We start from the raw sequence: 17115 nt of genomic DNA, 5'->3' as shown, positions 1-17115 counted from the left end.
CTCTGCAGAGGATATTTCTAAACTTGAATATCTCCCACCCACTGTATACTACTGAATGAATTCCTTTAGGTATCTAGAGAGGACATTTAGGGCTTTTCAATGATACCAAATGTGAAGAGGTGGGACTTTTGTACCTTCCTTTTCTTCATTCAGAAAAATTGCATACATCAGTACAAGCAAATTTTATGGGAAGAGAAAAACTAAGTGCATAAAACTTTTTATTGTGCAAATTTTAGTTTAAAATTTTGTTGACATATTCTAAATAAATCTCTTAGCAGCATATTAAAACATTCTATGAATTATTTTGATTGTATTTTATCGTAGTATTTAAAGTTGAAAAATTGTCCTCTGTAGTGGACATTTGTAATTATTTTTCTGTTTTGCTTCATATCCATCCATCCATCCATCCATCCATCCATCCATCCATCCATCCATCCATCCATCCATCCATCCATCCATCCTTTTTCTGCACACCCTTGTCTTTAGTGGGGCCGGGAGGTGCTGGTGCCTATCTCCAGCCGTTCCGGGCGAGAAACTGGGTCACCCTGGACAGGTCGCCAGTCTGTCGCTGGGCAACACAGAGACAGACAACTATGCACACACACTCACACCTAGGGCCAATTTAGAGAGGCCAATTAACCTGACAGTCATGTTTTTGGACTGTGGGAGGAAGCCGGAGTACCCAGAGAGAACCCACCATGCACAGGCAGAATATGCAAACTCTATGCAGAAAGACCCCGGGCTGGGAATCGAACCCAGAACCTTCTTACTAGGCAGCAGTGCTCAATTTTGTCAATGTGAAATTCATTTTTATGTTGATGTATGGATATTTTCTTTGGTACAAACTGGTTGTCATCAAGGTTTAATTTCAAATGCATGGTATTCCGATGTCCACTGTCGTGAACATATGATATCTCAAAAATAAAAACTTTTTTTTCCCAAAAAATGTTTTCAGTATTCTAATTACCTTACAAAGATTGTGGAATTTAAAAAATGGTGACTGGACAATTTTTTTTTTCCTTGTAGTCAGGAGGATAGAGCGTCTCACACTCCATTCCAGTAGGTGGCGGTAACGCACTTTTAAACGTTGTTTGACAACGGTCATGAAAAAGAAGATTCTTGATGCTTTAATTTTGAAAAGTTCATACCGGAAATCATTCCTTCTGGTTACGGAAGTCGGAGCAGAGCGGTCGACATTTTGTTAGCAGCGTTAGCATAATAGACAGATTATCTTGATATTTTTGGAGGACAACGCTGTTCTTGCTGCTTCTTCTTTGTTTCTGGTTGTTGGAGTAACGGAAGATGTGGTATGAAATCCTCCCCGCCTTCGGCCTCATGACAGCCTGCATGATCATTCCGGGCATTTTGACCACACACATTCATAAGTTCACCAACGGAGGAAAGGTGAAGGGTGACTTTGTCAGATGCTGCTAATATCTGCTTTAATATGTGTGACTGCAACTATTTTATCCCCGTACAGGAGAAAAGGATCGCCCGGAATCCATGGCAGTGGTATCTGATGGAAAGGGACAAGAGAGTGTCGGGGACGAATCAGTATTTTACCTCCCAGGTGAATCCGTTTTAAATAATAAAAAACGGCAGCAAAACGAATGGTTTCGGTTATTTACATGCTTTTATTTTCTGGTAAAAATGTTTGGAGAAAGTCCCATCAGCTATACAAAGAATTAGCAGCTAACAATTGGAACCAGCTATTTTCAATATTTGCATACACTATTTAAAATGACAATGCTTATCAGGCAATGTAATGGAATACCTTGTGTTGAAACTCTGGGTGTATTTAAGACTTTTTAGGACCTAAATTTTGGGGTGAGTTTCTTTAAAAACTTGTAAACCTGGACAGTTTTATTGCTATTTGACATTTATTACATGTTGTTTTACCTCCAGTTCTGCATCAGTGCTTATCAGTCAAATATAACCAAAGGTACACCATTAGTGAAATAATTACTTATGGGGAAAAATCCTCAGTGACCAGTGTTGCTGTTTTTTATTGGATTAATCAACTGAGCTCTAACTTTTAGATTTTACAAACTAAAATAACTTAAGTTTCTTTTTTTTGTACAAATCTTTACATTTGGCAAATTCTACAACATATCACCTACAATTGGAGTTGGAGAGAATTAACTGAAATGTTTTCACTTAAAAGCTTAGGTTCAGGGAGATCCAAGATGATATGGAGATTTTATGTGTTTTAAGTCAAACCTGTAGTTTTCCTATAAATATGACTAAAACTGGAGCTCAATAACATTTCTGTCTTTGCAGGGACTCGAGAACATCAAGTAATGGAAGATTAAGAGCAGAAATGTCCATGTTGTAAATTAAATATGTCTTTTAAAAATCAGTTGTGATTAAACTGTTCCTCACTAGAAGTGTTTTGGGTTGTTTTTTTTTTTAAACAAGATTTAGTACGAGTTTTACATGGCTTCTATTTTAATGATTAGCATTTTAAATAGATTTTTAAAGGCATTTACTTGACGACTACATAACTACAAAATACTTAAAGTATTGTATTTGATCATTTCCACTCTACTGATTTGTAGAAACACATTTGCTCTTTTATGTATATCTTTTGTTGATATTAAGTGTACAAAAAAAGGTTAAAGGTGAACATGTGGTTTGCAGTTATTTGTTAGATTATAAACAAGCTGAAACATTTACATGAACATTTCAGAGGAAGATCTACAGTAAGATTTTTATTTAATTTTCAGAGGTTTTATCAGTTTAACTTCAAGTACAGACAGAACAGTGGAGATAAAAAGGTTTTTATTTCTCTGCTCGTGTGGATAAGAAATAAAACAATTACAATTAGGCTTCACTTTCAGACATTTCTTTATAGTTAAAACATCCTCACAGAAGGAAAACTGAATTTAGGAGCACTCTCAGAAATAAAATATTACACTTTAAGTCACCAGACAAAGCAAATCCTTCCAGCTGAAGGGAAACTAAGCAACAGTCACTTCTCCTCCTTGCCTTTGGTTTTTCTGTACACCATTTCTCTGAAACTCGACAGGATCTTGCTCTCGCGTTTCCTCCTCTCCTCCTGGTTGAAGGAGGCCAGAGCTCGCTTTTCATCCGCGCTGTAGATCTGGTTCTCCTTCCTCAGACGCACGGCCTCCATACGACGATGTCTGCAGGAGGAAAAAGAGATTAAATGTCAGGGTTACAGAAGGTACAAACATGGAAAAAAGCAAAAGAACAATTATATGGGCAAACATGGCCGGCCCAAGGCATATATGAATTAAGCGGCTGATTAGGGCCCCCAAGAACACAACTCTAGCATGACTATAAATAAATGTGTATGTAGCAGGAGATGAACACAAATATATGCCACACTTCACATTTTTGTATATCACATAAAATTCTAATGAAAAATATTTAATATATAGTCGATGGTGTAACATGACAACATGTTCGAGTTATGAATACTTAAAAACACTACACAGATGAAAATTTCTGCTGTGTCAAAATACCTCATATCATAAGTAGAGAAAATGTCCTATTCATACCAGGCTGCAACTAAATTATTTTAATAACTGATTATTCTATCAATTATTTTGACAATCTGAAAATAATTGTCACATTTTTCAGATTTTATTTTAACCACTTAATCTTATTTTATATTATAGATGCAAGGAAATAAATGAATAAAATAAAAATAAAAAAAATCACCATTACCTAAAATGCAATAACAACATTCCTTCAGTGATTTGTTGATCACTTGTAGCTAAAACTACTTCTGAAGCTAAAACTTTGCCACTAGAGTAGTTTTGGGTCTGTATTATCCAGTATTGGTGTTAGTTGATAATTATTCAATAATCAATTCATCACAATTAATCATCTCAGCTCTAATTCACTTCTAAATTTTGCTCACCTGCTGCCGCTCATGACGTAACCAGACTTCTCGAAGTTTGCGATCTCGTCGCTGGTCAGACCGATTTCTCCTCTTCTGGGGATCCGTTTGCCCGCCTTCACGTACTCCGCCATGGCAGCACCTTCACCCGGCAGCAGGGCGTGACCGAAGCTGGAGGAAGACAAAACGGGAGTTTCACAAACACAAGACTCACAAACAAATAAACTGCATGATTTGGTTCCAGAAAACATCTGAAGGGAAATGAGAAAGCAAAAGAAGAGAGACTCACTCCAGCGGTTTGTCATCCTGCGACAGATGAGTGAGTGGCGCCTCCGGACCAACGATGTTCTCATCGACGCCGGTTTTCTCCACCCACATCAGACCACCAGTCTCCTCTTCCTCTTCCTCCGACTCTTCGCTGCTGGAGTCACTGGACTCTTTCCGGCTCTTCTTCGCCTTCTTCTTCTTGGACTTCTTCGACCTGCAACAAAAATCGAGATGTTTCATCGATCAAAACAAAAACGTACCAGAGCATTATTAGTGTAGCAAATGAGAACCTACTTCTTGCTTTTCTTCTTCTTTTTCTTCTTTTTCACTTCTTCTGTGGAAAACAAAGACATTTCAGCTTATAAAAGTAATAAGACGTTCAGAATTGTTGGGTAAAGAAATTAAAATGTTTCACCTTCTGAATCTGATTCCAACTCGCTGTCCTCAGAGTGTTTCTTGGTCTTTCTCTTCTTCGACTTCTTCTTTCTCTTCTTCTTCTTCTTTTCCTCTGTTAAGTAGAGACAAAATAGCTTAGAGCTAAATACAGGTGCTCAAGATTTGCAAGTAAATTGTATTCCAACATACAATCTGCATGTACTGCATGGTTTACCATTTTATTGCTTTTACAAATCAGTCACAAAACCTGGCTTTTTGACAGAAACATTTCTGTAATTTTTTTAAAATTAAATCTGTCAAATGACTGATTTCTACAAAAATAATAAAAACATTTAGCAGGAAATAAGTGATTGTATAAATATTCATCCCTATTAAAAGTGTCTGACCTAATTCTTTTGAAAAAAGAAAAGAAAGAATTAGGTCAGACTAAAAAAGGCAGATTTTGTTGCTCATTATTGATTTGTGAAAGCAACAAAAAGTGTAAAACATCCAAAGGGGCAAATACATTTTATAGGAATTGCGTCAGAAATAATTTCCAGTCAAACAGTTCCTACCCTCTGAACTGGATTCTGAGCTGCTGTTTTTCTCATCTTCTTCAACTGGTGTGAATTCATCAGAGCTAATGGAGAGAAAAGCCATAATTAACACAAACATTCCTCCAAAGCAGAAACGTAGAGAACATCGATGATGGGTTTTCTTCACTCACTCTGGTTCTTTCACTCTTGGAGAATATCCCCAGACTTCAGGACAACCGAGCTCACCGATCCGCTCCCGCTCCTGTAGACGCCTGGAACGTATCACCACATTTATATCAAAAAATATAAATATACATAAATTATGTTTTCTGAAGGCCTTGGAGTTTTGTTAGAGAGAACAAAAATAATCATGAAAACACAGCAGTCAGATTAGAGAGTTCTCATTAGGTTAAAAAAGGGTTTGGTTATAAATCAAATTCCCAAGTTCAAACATCATGCAGTTATACTGCTGAAGATACACTGCAAAACCACAAAATCTTACCAAGTTTTTTTAATTCATAGCACAAACACTTGAAAAAAGACAAAAACAACTTTGTACAAGCTTGGTATACAAGCTTGCTTAGGTCAATAAATCCTTCATATTTCTGAGAAAGTACTAGCTCTTCTTGCAGATTATTTTACTTATAGCAGCAGAAAAATGTCTTTTTATAATCTACCTGTGAAATCAGCACTTTTTAAAATCAATATTAAGGAATTATTGACTTAAAACAAGCGCCTATATCTTCATAAAAAAAAGTTACTTGTAAGTTTGTTCTGTCTTATTCAAGTGAACTAACACATTTGCACTAGAAACCAGACCAGGTAGGATTTTTGTGTTTTTGCAGTGTATGACCCCCAAAATAGAAAGATTACTTAAAGGGCTTAAAGGGACAACTTTAAGCCTTTCAATATTGTGAAGAAGTTCATTTGAGGAACTGAAACGCATATTACATAGATTCACTACAGACTGAGTGAAATATTTCATGCCTTTGTTATAATTGTCATGATTATGCAGACATATACAGAAAACTCAGCAGGACCATGGTAAAACATGGTGGTGGCAGAGTCATGCTATGGCGGTTCAGTTCTTTAGCAGAGATAATGCAGCAGGTCAGATTTGGCGTCAAATGTAAAGAAGATGAACTATCAGAGGCCCAGCTCACGTTGATGCGTGGCGGATGCAGGAATCAAACTTGCATCTTTCCAGTTACCAACCAACCATAGATCACCAAGGAAACAGCTTTTCGTGAACATGAACTGGATTTTTCCTACCTGGCAATGAAAGCCTCCTGCCTCTGCCTCTGGATGTCGTCCCTCTGCTGCTGGTAGTAATAGTCATCTTTGAAGCCGCCGTGTTTTCCATCGCGCTGCTCGGACCAGTGGCCGTGGTTGTTGCTGGTGCTGTTGTTGTGGCGATCCCGGGACCGGGACCTGGATCTGGATCTGGATCTGGAGCGGCTCCGACCGGGACTCCCGATGCGGAATCTTCGGATGTTTCTCGCCTCTTTGAAACGACGCTCCCGCTCCTCTCGCTCCCTCTCCTTGTTGCGGGGCTTCGGGAGTTTGGGCCCAAAACTGTCCGGAGACAGGCTACGCTCTCGGCTACGGTTTCGGCTGCGGGATCGTGTACGGGGTCTCCGGGCCCGAGGATTCGGAGAGTCCCTGCCGCCGTCGGAGCTGGATCGGTCAGACAGAGGCATCCTGTCTGACCTCCGAGGACTTAATGCTTAATAAAGTTACAAAATTAAAGGAAAACAGAGCATAAGACAGGAGATATGGCTTTCTATTTTAGTGCGCAATCAATAACAGGAAGAGATCAGTGGTCCAACGCTTAAAAGGTTCCCTCTGCCTCCCGAATCCACCGAACAATAGTTCCTACTATATTGTAAATCGCCAGTTATTTTCCCCAAAAGTGGCATAAATGAATGAATGAATGCATGAATGAAATTACCACCTCTTCCTTACCAAAACATTTTTCAGTGAGAAAAAAACAAACACTTTTGGCATAGGGAAATTAGGCCCTTATTTTAGGGAGATGAGGCTAAGACCTTTTTCATTATGAATATTTAAAATAAATATCTTAAGTATTTTCTCGCTTTTGCTGATGTGCACAGCCCATGTTTATTCTGAACAAAGAAATATAAAAACTTTCAATCTTTCCTTTAGTTAATTTTATCAAAGCTATTTAGTTTATACTCTTGCAAATGTCCTGGTATTTAAAAGCATTTTAGAGCAGTCTGCTGATCTTGACCGCTTTCTGATTTTTTAAATATTGTTAATGAATGCATTCCCCCCCCCCCTTTATTGTCACAATAGCACCATCATCTGATTAAATCCATTCAAAAGTAAATATAATCAAATTCGTCCTTTGGCATTATTAAAAACACTATGGACTCAATTTTAATATTGTCCATATTCCTAACTTTTAGAAAACGTCTAATGTTTTTGACTTGTTTATTTATTGTATTTTCTTTATAAAACTAAAAAAAATCAAAACAGTGGTGTCCAATGAATACCAAAATTTCGAGTAAAAATTAGTCGAGGGACACAATAATTTCAATTGTTTTAATCAAAATCAGAAAATAAGTGTGTGGTTTCAAAACATGTATTCCCATCTGCTTAACTATGAACTATTATATTTTCATAAAATTAACATTTTTTTTTTTACTGGAAAAGTAATCTCAAATTTAGGTACTTTTATTTTGAAGGTTTCCGGTGGTTCCTGTGGTGCAGCTGTCTGCAGGAAATTTCCGGTCTGTTGTCAGTCGGCAGCGAAGGTAATTATTTACACTCCAGCTTTTTTGACAACTTGCAGGTTTAGATTTGGGTCGGGCATCGGGGGTGCAGGTAAATATTTAATTACCATTTTTTGTGTATAAAAATAGAGCCACTACGTGATTTCTTCATCCGTTTTGTGCAATTAAAAACCCGCATGCTAACAGGATGCTAAGCAGCAGGCCGCGCTTCCTCTTCATTAGAGAGAAGTCATCGTTACCTTTGTTAGCATGCTAACAGCAGCGACTGAATATTTAGTTACGGATATGTTACAGACCGATAATACAATACTTATAAAACCGACATAGCCTGTTTTAATAAAGGTAGTTTCTATGATATTATACGAATTAAAATTTAGCAATTGCCGTATTATTACTAAAACTCTACTATCACTAAGCAACCATTGTTTTAGTTCTCTAAAAGCTCTTAAACAGAATTATATGTTCGCCTTAACTTCATAACAGCCTGTGAAATGATTTCCTTGTGTCCTTCATTTTTAAATAATTATTTGTAGTGACCTTACAGGTGTAGGTTATTTAAATGTCTTCTCGCCTCTTGAACTTCACTCTGTTTCATTGTCAGTTGGATTTTGCGTAATCGCGAGGAGGAAGGCAAACAATGTTTGCTTGTCTTATATTTCTCTATTACAAAGAAAGATATGAAAAGAATAATGTGCATTTGTACTCAATCCCCTTTTACCTGATACTCCTACATAAAATCCAGCGCAGCCAAATTGCCTTCAGATGTCAGTAGATTAGTAGTTATTCCACCTGTTTTTAATTTATTCTGTAGGAATACAGCTGTTCAGTAAAGGTCTCATTAGTGAACAAACGGCACAATAAAACTTAAAGCAGTTCTGTTACAGAATCATATCTAAAGCTAGAACATCTGTTCAGTCCATTGTTAGAAGATTGAACTAGCATTTATGGAAGAGTGGTAGGAAGAGAGCTATTGTTGAATGAAAGCAACAGGAGCTCCTGTTTGCAGTTTGCTGCAAACCAAGTTGTGCGATTGGATCAAAGTTGAACTTTTTGTCCTACTTGTAATATGCGGACATTGCATAACTTTCTAAACAGAACATTTAGTGTAATGTGGCAAGGTGGTGGCAGATAGACCTGTTTCAATAACAATGACACATTCTTCCAGAAGTTATTGTAATAAACAATAACGTTGTTTTGAGACCCTTTTCAATTGTTATATTGATGGTGGGATAATAATGCAAGTTTGCCCTCTCAATGATTGATAAACATATATTTTTAAAGAACAGTCCACACTTTAACTATCAAAATTAAAACTTGACAACCAAAAACAAAAGAAAACAGAAATAAACATAACTGAAACCATTAAACTGGTTTTTGATGTTTATTCAAACAAATTTGCCATTCAAAAATTATTAATCAGACTGGAAATTATTAAGTTCATTTTAGTTATCATTTGCTTAATTGATTAATTGTATCAGGTTTACCATTAAGCAGTACTTTGTTGTTTTGTTCCATCTCATTAAATCCTAATAAAATTTTACATTTAAGTTTATGGTTAAACGTGAGAAGAATTTACATTTTTCTCTATATTGAACTCTGGATATAATTTCATATCTGTTGCACGGGGAGTTATTCTTGTTCTGTGATGATAAATAACTAAGGCGCCCGGAAAATAAACAGATTAGAAGTTGCAGTAACTAGCTGCATTTTCATTAGAAGTGTGCGCAAAACTTTGCCAATATTCTGCTAATGTTCATTAAAAACACAATTTCTACTAAATAAGAAATTAAAATAATACACGTGGATACATCTTTAAAAGTCATGCCAGCAACAGATGTAAACAGTTACATGAGAGAAGTCGGCGTCTTATTCAGGCGTTGGAGCAACAAGCCGCTGATATTTGGAAGCAGCTACGTATGCCATGTTTTGGGTAAATTGTAGCCAACAATTTTATAGAAAAGTTATATATTCAACATTTTAGAATGACGACTTTCTATGAACTGTGTGATGCTGTGAAAACTGGATCCAGCTGCTCATTGTCCAAAAAACAAAAACAAACCATCTTCCTCCTACTACTTCCTGTCGTCTTCTCTGTCATTTTCGCCAGTAGTAACACCTAGCTATTGATGTGACAGTTGTGCAAAAAAAGTGTTTCTGTTGCAGTTTTGGACATTTTTTCCATTTCAGTACGGCTGAAAAACCATCTCAATTTTTACAAAACTTTGTGAGTTTCCATTAAGCAATTAAATTTTTCGTAATTTCAATTTGCGCATCTCTATAGTTAATGGAAACACAGCTGGTGACCACACAGACTCACTGGACTCTGATTTTATTCCGTTTTTGTTTCTTCCTCCTCTCTTTCTGCAGCCATGCCGAGCCTAAAGCTGATATCTGCCACTGACACGCAGTATTCAGCAGCTGTCCTCAAGTCTCTGAACGAGCAGCGGAGCAATGGCTTGTTTTGTGACATCACCATCATCATACAGGACAAGAAATTCAGAGCGCACAAAACAATCCTGTCAGCCTCCAGCACATACTTTCACCAGCTTTTTGCAGTCGCCGGTCAAGTCATCGAGCTCAACTTCATCCGGCCAGAAATCTTTGAGCACATCCTCAACTACATCTACAGCTCCAGGATCATCCGCGTCCGCTCCGACATGCTGGAGGAACTCATCCGCGCCGGAAAGATCCTGGGAGTGAAGTTTATTGCGAACTTGCATTCGCCGCTGTCACAAGTGAAAGGTCTGTCAGGTTTGTCCCAGGAGACGGGAAGCAAGAGCGACGCCTCTACGGAGACAATGCCGGTCATCACAGAGTCCTTCTCCATTTCCGCAGAGGAATTCAATCAGACGAAGAAACCCGGGGGAAACGAGGAGGAGGGCGATGATGTAGTGTTTGTCTCCTGCACCGATGCTCAAACCAGAGCGGCGAGTCTCAAGGCCAACCCTTCTGACATCATCGATTTGGAAAAAGTGGAATCGGAAAATGTTGAATCCAAACAAAGCGAAGATTCGAATCATGTTGCGGCGGATGCAGGGAAAGCAGCCGCCACGCCGAAAACTAACGGCGCAAAGTGTCAGGTGAACAGTTCGGACTGCAGCTCCAGTAACTCCCCGGCGACGCACGCCCAACCAAGCAGCCTCACACCGGGGCCGACCAGTGAAAGCACCGACATGTTGGGAGTCCACAAGAAGCAAGTCGCCGCTTCATCCCAGGACGGCGATCCCAAAATACGGCTTCTGGATGTTTCCGGAGTCTCTGCGAGCAGCGCCAAGGGAACTATAGAGGCGAAACAGACGGTGACCCTCAACACCGGCACGGAAATCGATTCGCTTTCATCCGGATGTAAAGTTTACGCCAACATCGGAGAGGACACATACGACATCGTCCAAATGAAAGAAGACCCAGGAGAAGGAGGATCAAAACCCAACAAAGGGAAAAGAGCTTTAATGGCGACGCCCAAAAAGGCCTTCGACCAGACGCCGCTGTCACCAACACTCAGTCCGAACAGGAAGAAGAACAAAATGGAGCTGGACGATCACTACGAGCTGATCATGGATGGGAAGACTTTCTACGTTTGTGCCGTGTGCAAGCGCCCGTATGTGTGCATCACGAGTCTGCGGCGTCACTTCAACACCCACTCGTGGGAGAAGAAGTACCCGTGTCGCTTCTGCAACAAGGTGTTCGCCCTGGCGGAGTACAGAACTAAACACGAAGTGTGCCACACGGGCGAGAGGCGGTACCAGTGCCTGCTGTGCAACGACATGTTCCAGAACTACCAGGTTCTGTCCCACCACTGCAAGCAAGTCCACAATCAGGACCCGAGCGGCAGGAAGCAGAAAGACGACGGCGACAACAACCTGTACCGCCTGCTGCCGTGTAGGTCGAAGAAGAAGTCGTACGTGACCGACCTGCCGGGAACGCCACTCATATCGGAGGACGGCAGCATGCAGGAGATGAGCCCCGCCGAAATGGAGGCCATGCACTCTTCGGCGCAGAGCGGGATGTACTGGGACGACCTGTTCACCGAGCCGGGTGCTCACATGCAGCCAGACTCCGAGTCGCCGTCGATGAGCTCCCCGACGCAGGGACCCATGGAGTTCGAGTACATCACACCGTAGAGCCGCTGGGAAGCAATCAGTCCGCCGGATATCCTGTGCCTTCTCGGTTACGCTAACTATGTGTTCGTCCTCCAATTCAGATCATGTTTTGTGATTAAATCTAAACCTACCCCAAATTAAAGCTACAGTATGCAAGTTTTATTTTAAAAAAAAATCTGTTAATTTACATGTTTGTTAAAGCTGTTATGATGGTATGAGACAGACGATCTGTGGGAAAATCAATCTCTGTGCTGCTATTGCCTCTGAAAACGTTAATCAAAAACAACCAATCAGAACCAGGAGGTGGGTACAGAAGAGGATTAGAGCCGCTGAGAAAAAAATTCTGCCCTTTTCCTCATAATTCTGACTTTGATCTTTGAATTCTGACTTTGATCTTTGATCTTGGAATTCTGACTTTGATCTTTGAATTCTGACTTTGATCTTGGAATTCTGACTTTGATCTTTAATCTTGGAATTCTGACTTTGATCTTTAATCTTGGAATTCTGAATTTGATCTTTGATCTTGGAATTCTGACTTTGATTTTCTGTGTTGCCCTGCGACAGACTGGCGACCTGTCCAGGTGACCCCGCCTCTCGCCTGGAACGTTCGCTGGAGAGGCACCAGCAGCCCTCCCGACCCCACTGAGGGACAAGGGTGCACAGAAAATGGATGGATGGATCTTCTGAGGTCAAAGTCAAAATTCTAACTTTAATATTAGAATTCAAATTCAAAAATTGTATTTTTTTCAGTGGCCTTAATCCTCTTAGCGCTGTCAGTCAAATAGTCTATGTGCTGCTAAATGTGCTACTGGCAGAGAAACAACTCATCATTACAGAAAAACTGTTTTTCCACCATTATTGGTGGCCATGCTAACTAGTCTTAGCATTCATGATGGGCTCTACTGTTGGCAAGAAGCTTTAGCGTAGCAGAGAGGGTGATTGACAGCGCTAAGCCCCTCCTCCTGGCTCTGATTGGTTGTTTCTGACTGAACAGTGTGTTTCTGTAGTTTCTTGGAGAAGACACAGATTATCTGTCATGACGGAGTGACAGTTTAAACAAATATTTAAAAACATTTTTTTAAATCTGAGTTTCATACTGTAGCTTTAATGCTTTTAGGAAAGTCTAACTGTTAATTTATTTTCTCTTGTTTCTAAAGGTTCAAAGAAGTCAAGGTAAAACCGCTTGAACTTTCAGCTTTTGTTGTAAATGTGAAACTTTGCCCAATTGTTTCTCAGTATTGTTGGAAAATTATGGTAAAAGATGATGCATCTTTTAGAAAATTATTCAACATTTTTCACACCCTACTGTAACGTCAGAGCGCGCACACACACACACACACACACACACACACACACATACATTCTCATGTGTTTCCTTCCAGGTAAATTAATCTGGTGTTAAACTTTGTAACATAGAAACTCTGAATCTGCTAATCATTGATTTCATGTTGACTTGATCATCCAACAGAATAATGTGCCGTTCAATTTACTGACTCTACTAAAAGTTAAAGATGAGACTTTTAAAAATCTTTATTAATCACATAGCATGTTTCATGTTGAAATGTGAGATGAATGTATTTGTAACATTTAGGCCATGATGTCTAAAACGGTTCAACGCTGCTGACCGACGACAGTTCCAATAACCATTTCATTTATCGATCCAGGCGTCTTTTTTTGTGTCTTCTACCCTAAATATACATATTTTACCGCGTTTTTTTTGTTCTTAAAGAAAATGTGTTAAATACAAATTATAAAATGCAATAAGATTGTTCAAATATTAAATCAACTCAAAGCTTCACCTGTTAAAAGAAGGACCTTCTGATGATGATTTTAGGATTTTTTTGTTTTGTAAAATATATTTTTTCATGATGTCATTGTTGCCACATCTGGGTCTTGTGGCAGGAAAATTTGTACAGTTTCATTGGGTTACTTATTGCGTAGTGTAAGATGGATTTGTTTTCTATTATTTTAAATGTAAAGGTAGGGATTTTAACTGAGATTTATTAGTATTTCGCACTTAAATTTCCAGGTGTTTTGTTTTTTTTACATCATGTCAGAAATTAGAACTGTCTTCTTGCAGGTAAAGGTAGAGCTCAAGCTTGAAACCAATCTGTATTGTTTTCAGATTAAATGCTACAGATTGTTTTTCAATAAATGGATTAACTATTGTGTATGACGTGATGTTTCATTGTGTAATATGCTTTTTAAAAACTGTAAAGTTTAAATTTGCAGCAGCATGGCATTAAATAGAAACCAAAAGGCCTTTAGGTTATAAAACAATTGTTTTGTGCTGAAGAATTGTGGAAACGAAGCTATTCATGGGTTTTCTGATGAAGATTTTTGTGTTTTTTAAATAATAAAGACAAAGAGTTGCATAAAATACTGAAAAAAATCAAAATTAATCATATATTTTGCAAAGTCAGAAGCATTATCTGCTTCACTTTACATACAATCAGGCTTCGTTTGGGAAATCCTTGAATTTATTTTAGGTGCTTTCAAGGTTTGGAAAGTCCTTGATATTTTATGATAAAGTCCAATCTACCGTTTGATTACAAGTTTAAACTTGGAAAGCGTTTTTTACAGTTGAAACCAGATATTTAAAAACAATGAAAGGACATTTTAATCCTCACCGTCTGAAGTTAAGAGACAAACTTCCCCTTTTTTAGGTCAGTGAAAATAATCTAAAGTATTTCTATTTGCTAAGCGCCAGAAAACATAGTGAGGAAATATTTTTTTTAAATTTCTGCTGTAGGATATTAAAAGATATTAATAGTAATAAATAATTTATAACAGTGAATTGAAACTGTATCCTTTGGTTTGTGTCGTTTTTATCTCCAAAGCTGAAATATTCCTTTAATTTAATTTATTAAAGTGTAAAAACCCAGTTTAATCCACCACAGATTGATAAATAGTTTCTATTACATCCAGTTAAACCCACAAAACAAGCAGATTAACCAAAGATCAAAACCAACATTTTTTATTTGGAATATCAGCAGAGAACTCTCTGGACAGTCACACCGTCAGCTTTGGTGAAGCAAAAAGAAAAACCACGTGAATCACAAATGATTTATTGGTGGGACGAAACGTCCATCTGCTCCAGACTGAAGTGTGAACGAGAAGCTGATGTGCGTTTACATTTCAGTTCCTGTTTAAACCAGATCAGTGAATCCAGCACTGATTGGAGAAGATGATGCGACACTGAAATGGGAATGATGCTGCACCAAACTCCAGCTGGAAAACCAGCAGGACTCGGTGATTCGTGAGAACATAAAGCAAAAGCATCTCAATAGATCAGAATGTGTTGGAAATGTGAAATACAAACCAGGTATTTAAAGCTTATTGTGTTTATTTAGATGAGAATGCAGTGGAGTCCAGTGTTTTCACCATGAGGGAGAAAGTTGTCAAGTTTTTTTAAAATACAATTTTTTCTAAATAAACTTTTGATGTCCTTTTTATTATTATTTTAGCTGCTCAATAATAAGCTAAGCTATTTAAATTTTATTAAAATGAGGAAAATGGACAGATTTTTGTGGGAAACGGAAAATCATCGTAAAAGGTTCCACAGCTTCTAAATTGTTTGGATTGATTGTTTTCTTATATCAGAAGTAAAATTTGTTTTTGGGAAAATGTTGGTGAATGTTTTCGGTTCTAATTACTCCAAAATTAAGATTAAATAAAAAAAACAATTATTACATGCAAATCTATTTTGTGTGCCTGATATTTTTTAAGATATTGTTATGTAGCTGTAAAAATGTTGAACAAGTGTCCATCTGCATCAGCCATTTAAGCAGATTTGCTCCATTTGGGCCGTAAAAAGTCTTTCAGAGGGCTGCAAATGGCCCCCGGGCCGCACTTTGGACACCCCTGTAATAATGGCTTACATCTAATGAAAAACCCCAAATAAGAATGTAATTTAAAATAATTAAAAACCAGAAATGTAAGCCTATTTACATATATTCTCATGTACTGTATAGTTTCTCTATGTGGTTCTGATCAGTTCCGTTTGATCCAATCAAGTATCACAGTGTTACTATGGTCATTAATGAAGGTATCAGTAATTTTGGCAGTGTGGGTAAATACTACGTCCTACTGGAAGATGAAATCAGCATCTCCAGTTATTCCTGTTGCTTTTTCAAGAACACCGCTTTTTCTTCCACTAAACTTTCCATTAATATGTTTGGGAAGTTTATCAATAATCTTGTTTTGCTTAAAGGTGACCTGTTGTGCTTCCTTGAACAGGTTAGGATCGGTCTGTGTTTTTTTGCACAAACTTATTCTTAAAATAATGAAATTTTAACCTGCTCAGTTTCGGCTATTTCAGGATGAGTGTTTTAGGAAGTCTTGTCACATTAAATCTAAATAATAAGTCTAAATAATTTGCTTCTGGCCACGCCCCCAGCTCAGCATTTACATGTGAAAATGGCTGCAAATAAATGCGCAATTGTACAACTGTACGTCTTTGAAAAGCAGAAGTGGAGCCTCCTACACAACCAACGAGAACCAACGAGAAGTGGTTTCTGGAAGATAAGTCAATAACAAAACCCTTGTCTTTTCCAGCAGCCATTGTACAGCGGTAAAACCAGCTGACCAGATGTGCTGGAGCTCAGATTGGGTTGCTAGGTAACCAAAGAACAATTACGTGGTTATTTAAAAATACCCACGTAATTGTTCTAATGTTAGCACATTAATTAATGTTGTTTTTAGAAGCAGTTGAGGCCCAAATAGAAGCATAAAAATGTGCAAAATGTGAATTTTGCATCAGTGACATAAGTCAGCATTAAACAATGTTTTTGTTTCAATTTTTAATTTATGTTATTGTTATTTTAGAGATAAAGTTTTTTGTTTTCACCAGATGTAAGCCATTATCATCGGTCTTGAAGGTGATGAATATATAAAATAAATGAACTTATGGAGATTTTTGAATTTATTGAGATGCATTTTGCATTTAAACATAATATGTGTCCAGCTTATTTTAAATTTGCACCAAACTGGTCTAGGAACAACATGGATGGATGGATGGATGGATGGATGGATGGATGGATGGATGGATGGATGGCTGGATGGATGGATGGATGGATGGATGGATGGATGGATGGATGGATGGATGGATGGATGGATGGATGGATGGATGGATGGATGGATGGATAAACTGATGGATGGATAAACTGATGGATGGATGGATGGATGGAATCAGAAGAGTATATTTCTGAAAG

The 17115-nt window shown here is 38.1% G+C and overlaps 3 protein-coding genes across 5 annotated transcripts; 2 read left to right on the top strand and 1 right to left on the bottom strand.

Moving 5' to 3' along the window:
• The first annotated feature begins 1148 nt into the window (after window positions 1-1148).
• ndufa1 (NADH:ubiquinone oxidoreductase subunit A1) lies at window positions 1149-2387 on the top strand. The gene is made up of 3 exons (XM_015029172.1): window positions 1149-1404; window positions 1481-1570; window positions 2281-2387. Exons 1-3 carry the CDS (start codon window positions 1303-1305, stop codon window positions 2299-2301), a joined length of 213 nt encoding a protein of 70 aa, XP_014884658.1. The 5' UTR covers window positions 1149-1302; the 3' UTR covers window positions 2302-2387.
• A 311-nt stretch (window positions 2388-2698) lies between these two features.
• Window positions 2699-8603, bottom strand: nkap (NFKB activating protein). Of its 3 annotated transcripts, none has more exons than XM_015029163.1 (9): window positions 8374-8603; window positions 6319-6769; window positions 5238-5318; window positions 5086-5150; window positions 4551-4643; window positions 4430-4472; window positions 4158-4349; window positions 3890-4039; window positions 2699-3146 (listed from the first exon to the last, which is right to left on the bottom strand). In XM_015029163.1, exons 2-9 carry the CDS (start codon window positions 6744-6746, stop codon window positions 2972-2974), a joined length of 1227 nt encoding a protein of 408 aa, XP_014884649.1. In that variant the 5' UTR covers window positions 6747-6769; window positions 8374-8603; the 3' UTR covers window positions 2699-2971. The 3 variants fall into 3 exon arrangements, with proteins under 3 accessions (XP_014884649.1, XP_014884650.1, XP_014884651.1); XM_015029164.1 differs by having other exon boundaries at window positions 4430-4469; window positions 8374-8602; XM_015029165.1 differs by having other exon boundaries at window positions 4430-4466; window positions 8374-8602.
• Window positions 7813-12078, top strand: zbtb33 (zinc finger and BTB domain containing 33). The gene is made up of 2 exons (XM_015029162.1): window positions 7813-7893; window positions 10170-12078. Exon 2 carries the CDS (start codon window positions 10172-10174, stop codon window positions 11921-11923), a length of 1752 nt encoding a protein of 583 aa, XP_014884648.1. The 5' UTR covers window positions 7813-7893; window positions 10170-10171; the 3' UTR covers window positions 11924-12078.
• The last annotated feature ends 5037 nt before the right edge of the window (window positions 12079-17115 follow it).

This window comes from Poecilia latipinna, unplaced genomic scaffold (genome assembly GCF_001443285.1).
Source record: "Poecilia latipinna isolate Pla-1442-1.1 unplaced genomic scaffold, P_latipinna-1.0 Scaffold145, whole genome shotgun sequence".
Taxonomy (NCBI): domain Eukaryota; kingdom Metazoa; phylum Chordata; class Actinopteri; order Cyprinodontiformes; family Poeciliidae; genus Poecilia; species Poecilia latipinna.
This window is presented reverse-complemented; position numbering and strand designations above follow the sequence as displayed.

Bases quoted from the DNA above. Each gene is read 5' to 3' on its own strand.
- nkap (XM_015029163.1), bottom strand. From the start codon at position 6,746: ATGCCTCTGTCTGACCGATCCAGCTCCGACGGCGGCAGGGACTCTCCG. The intron at 5,319-6,318 runs GTAGGAAAAATC...GATACGTTCCAG, and splicing joins CAGGAGGCTTTCATTGCCAG to GCGTCTACAGGAGCGGGAGC. The intron at 4,473-4,550 runs GTGAAACATTTT...CTTTGTTTTCCA, and splicing joins GTTGGAATCAGATTCAGAAG to CAGAAGAAGTGAAAAAGAAG.
- ndufa1 (XM_015029172.1), top strand. From the start codon at position 1,303: ATGTGGTATGAAATCCTCCCCGCCTTCGGCCTCATGACAGCCTGCATG. The intron at 1,405-1,480 runs GTGAAGGGTGAC...ATCCCCGTACAG, and splicing joins AGTTCACCAACGGAGGAAAG to GAGAAAAGGATCGCCCGGAA. The intron at 1,571-2,280 runs GTGAATCCGTTT...CTGTCTTTGCAG, and splicing joins ATCAGTATTTTACCTCCCAG to GGACTCGAGAACATCAAGTA.
- zbtb33 (XM_015029162.1), top strand. From the start codon at position 10,172: ATGCCGAGCCTAAAGCTGATATCTGCCACTGACACGCAGTATTCAGCA.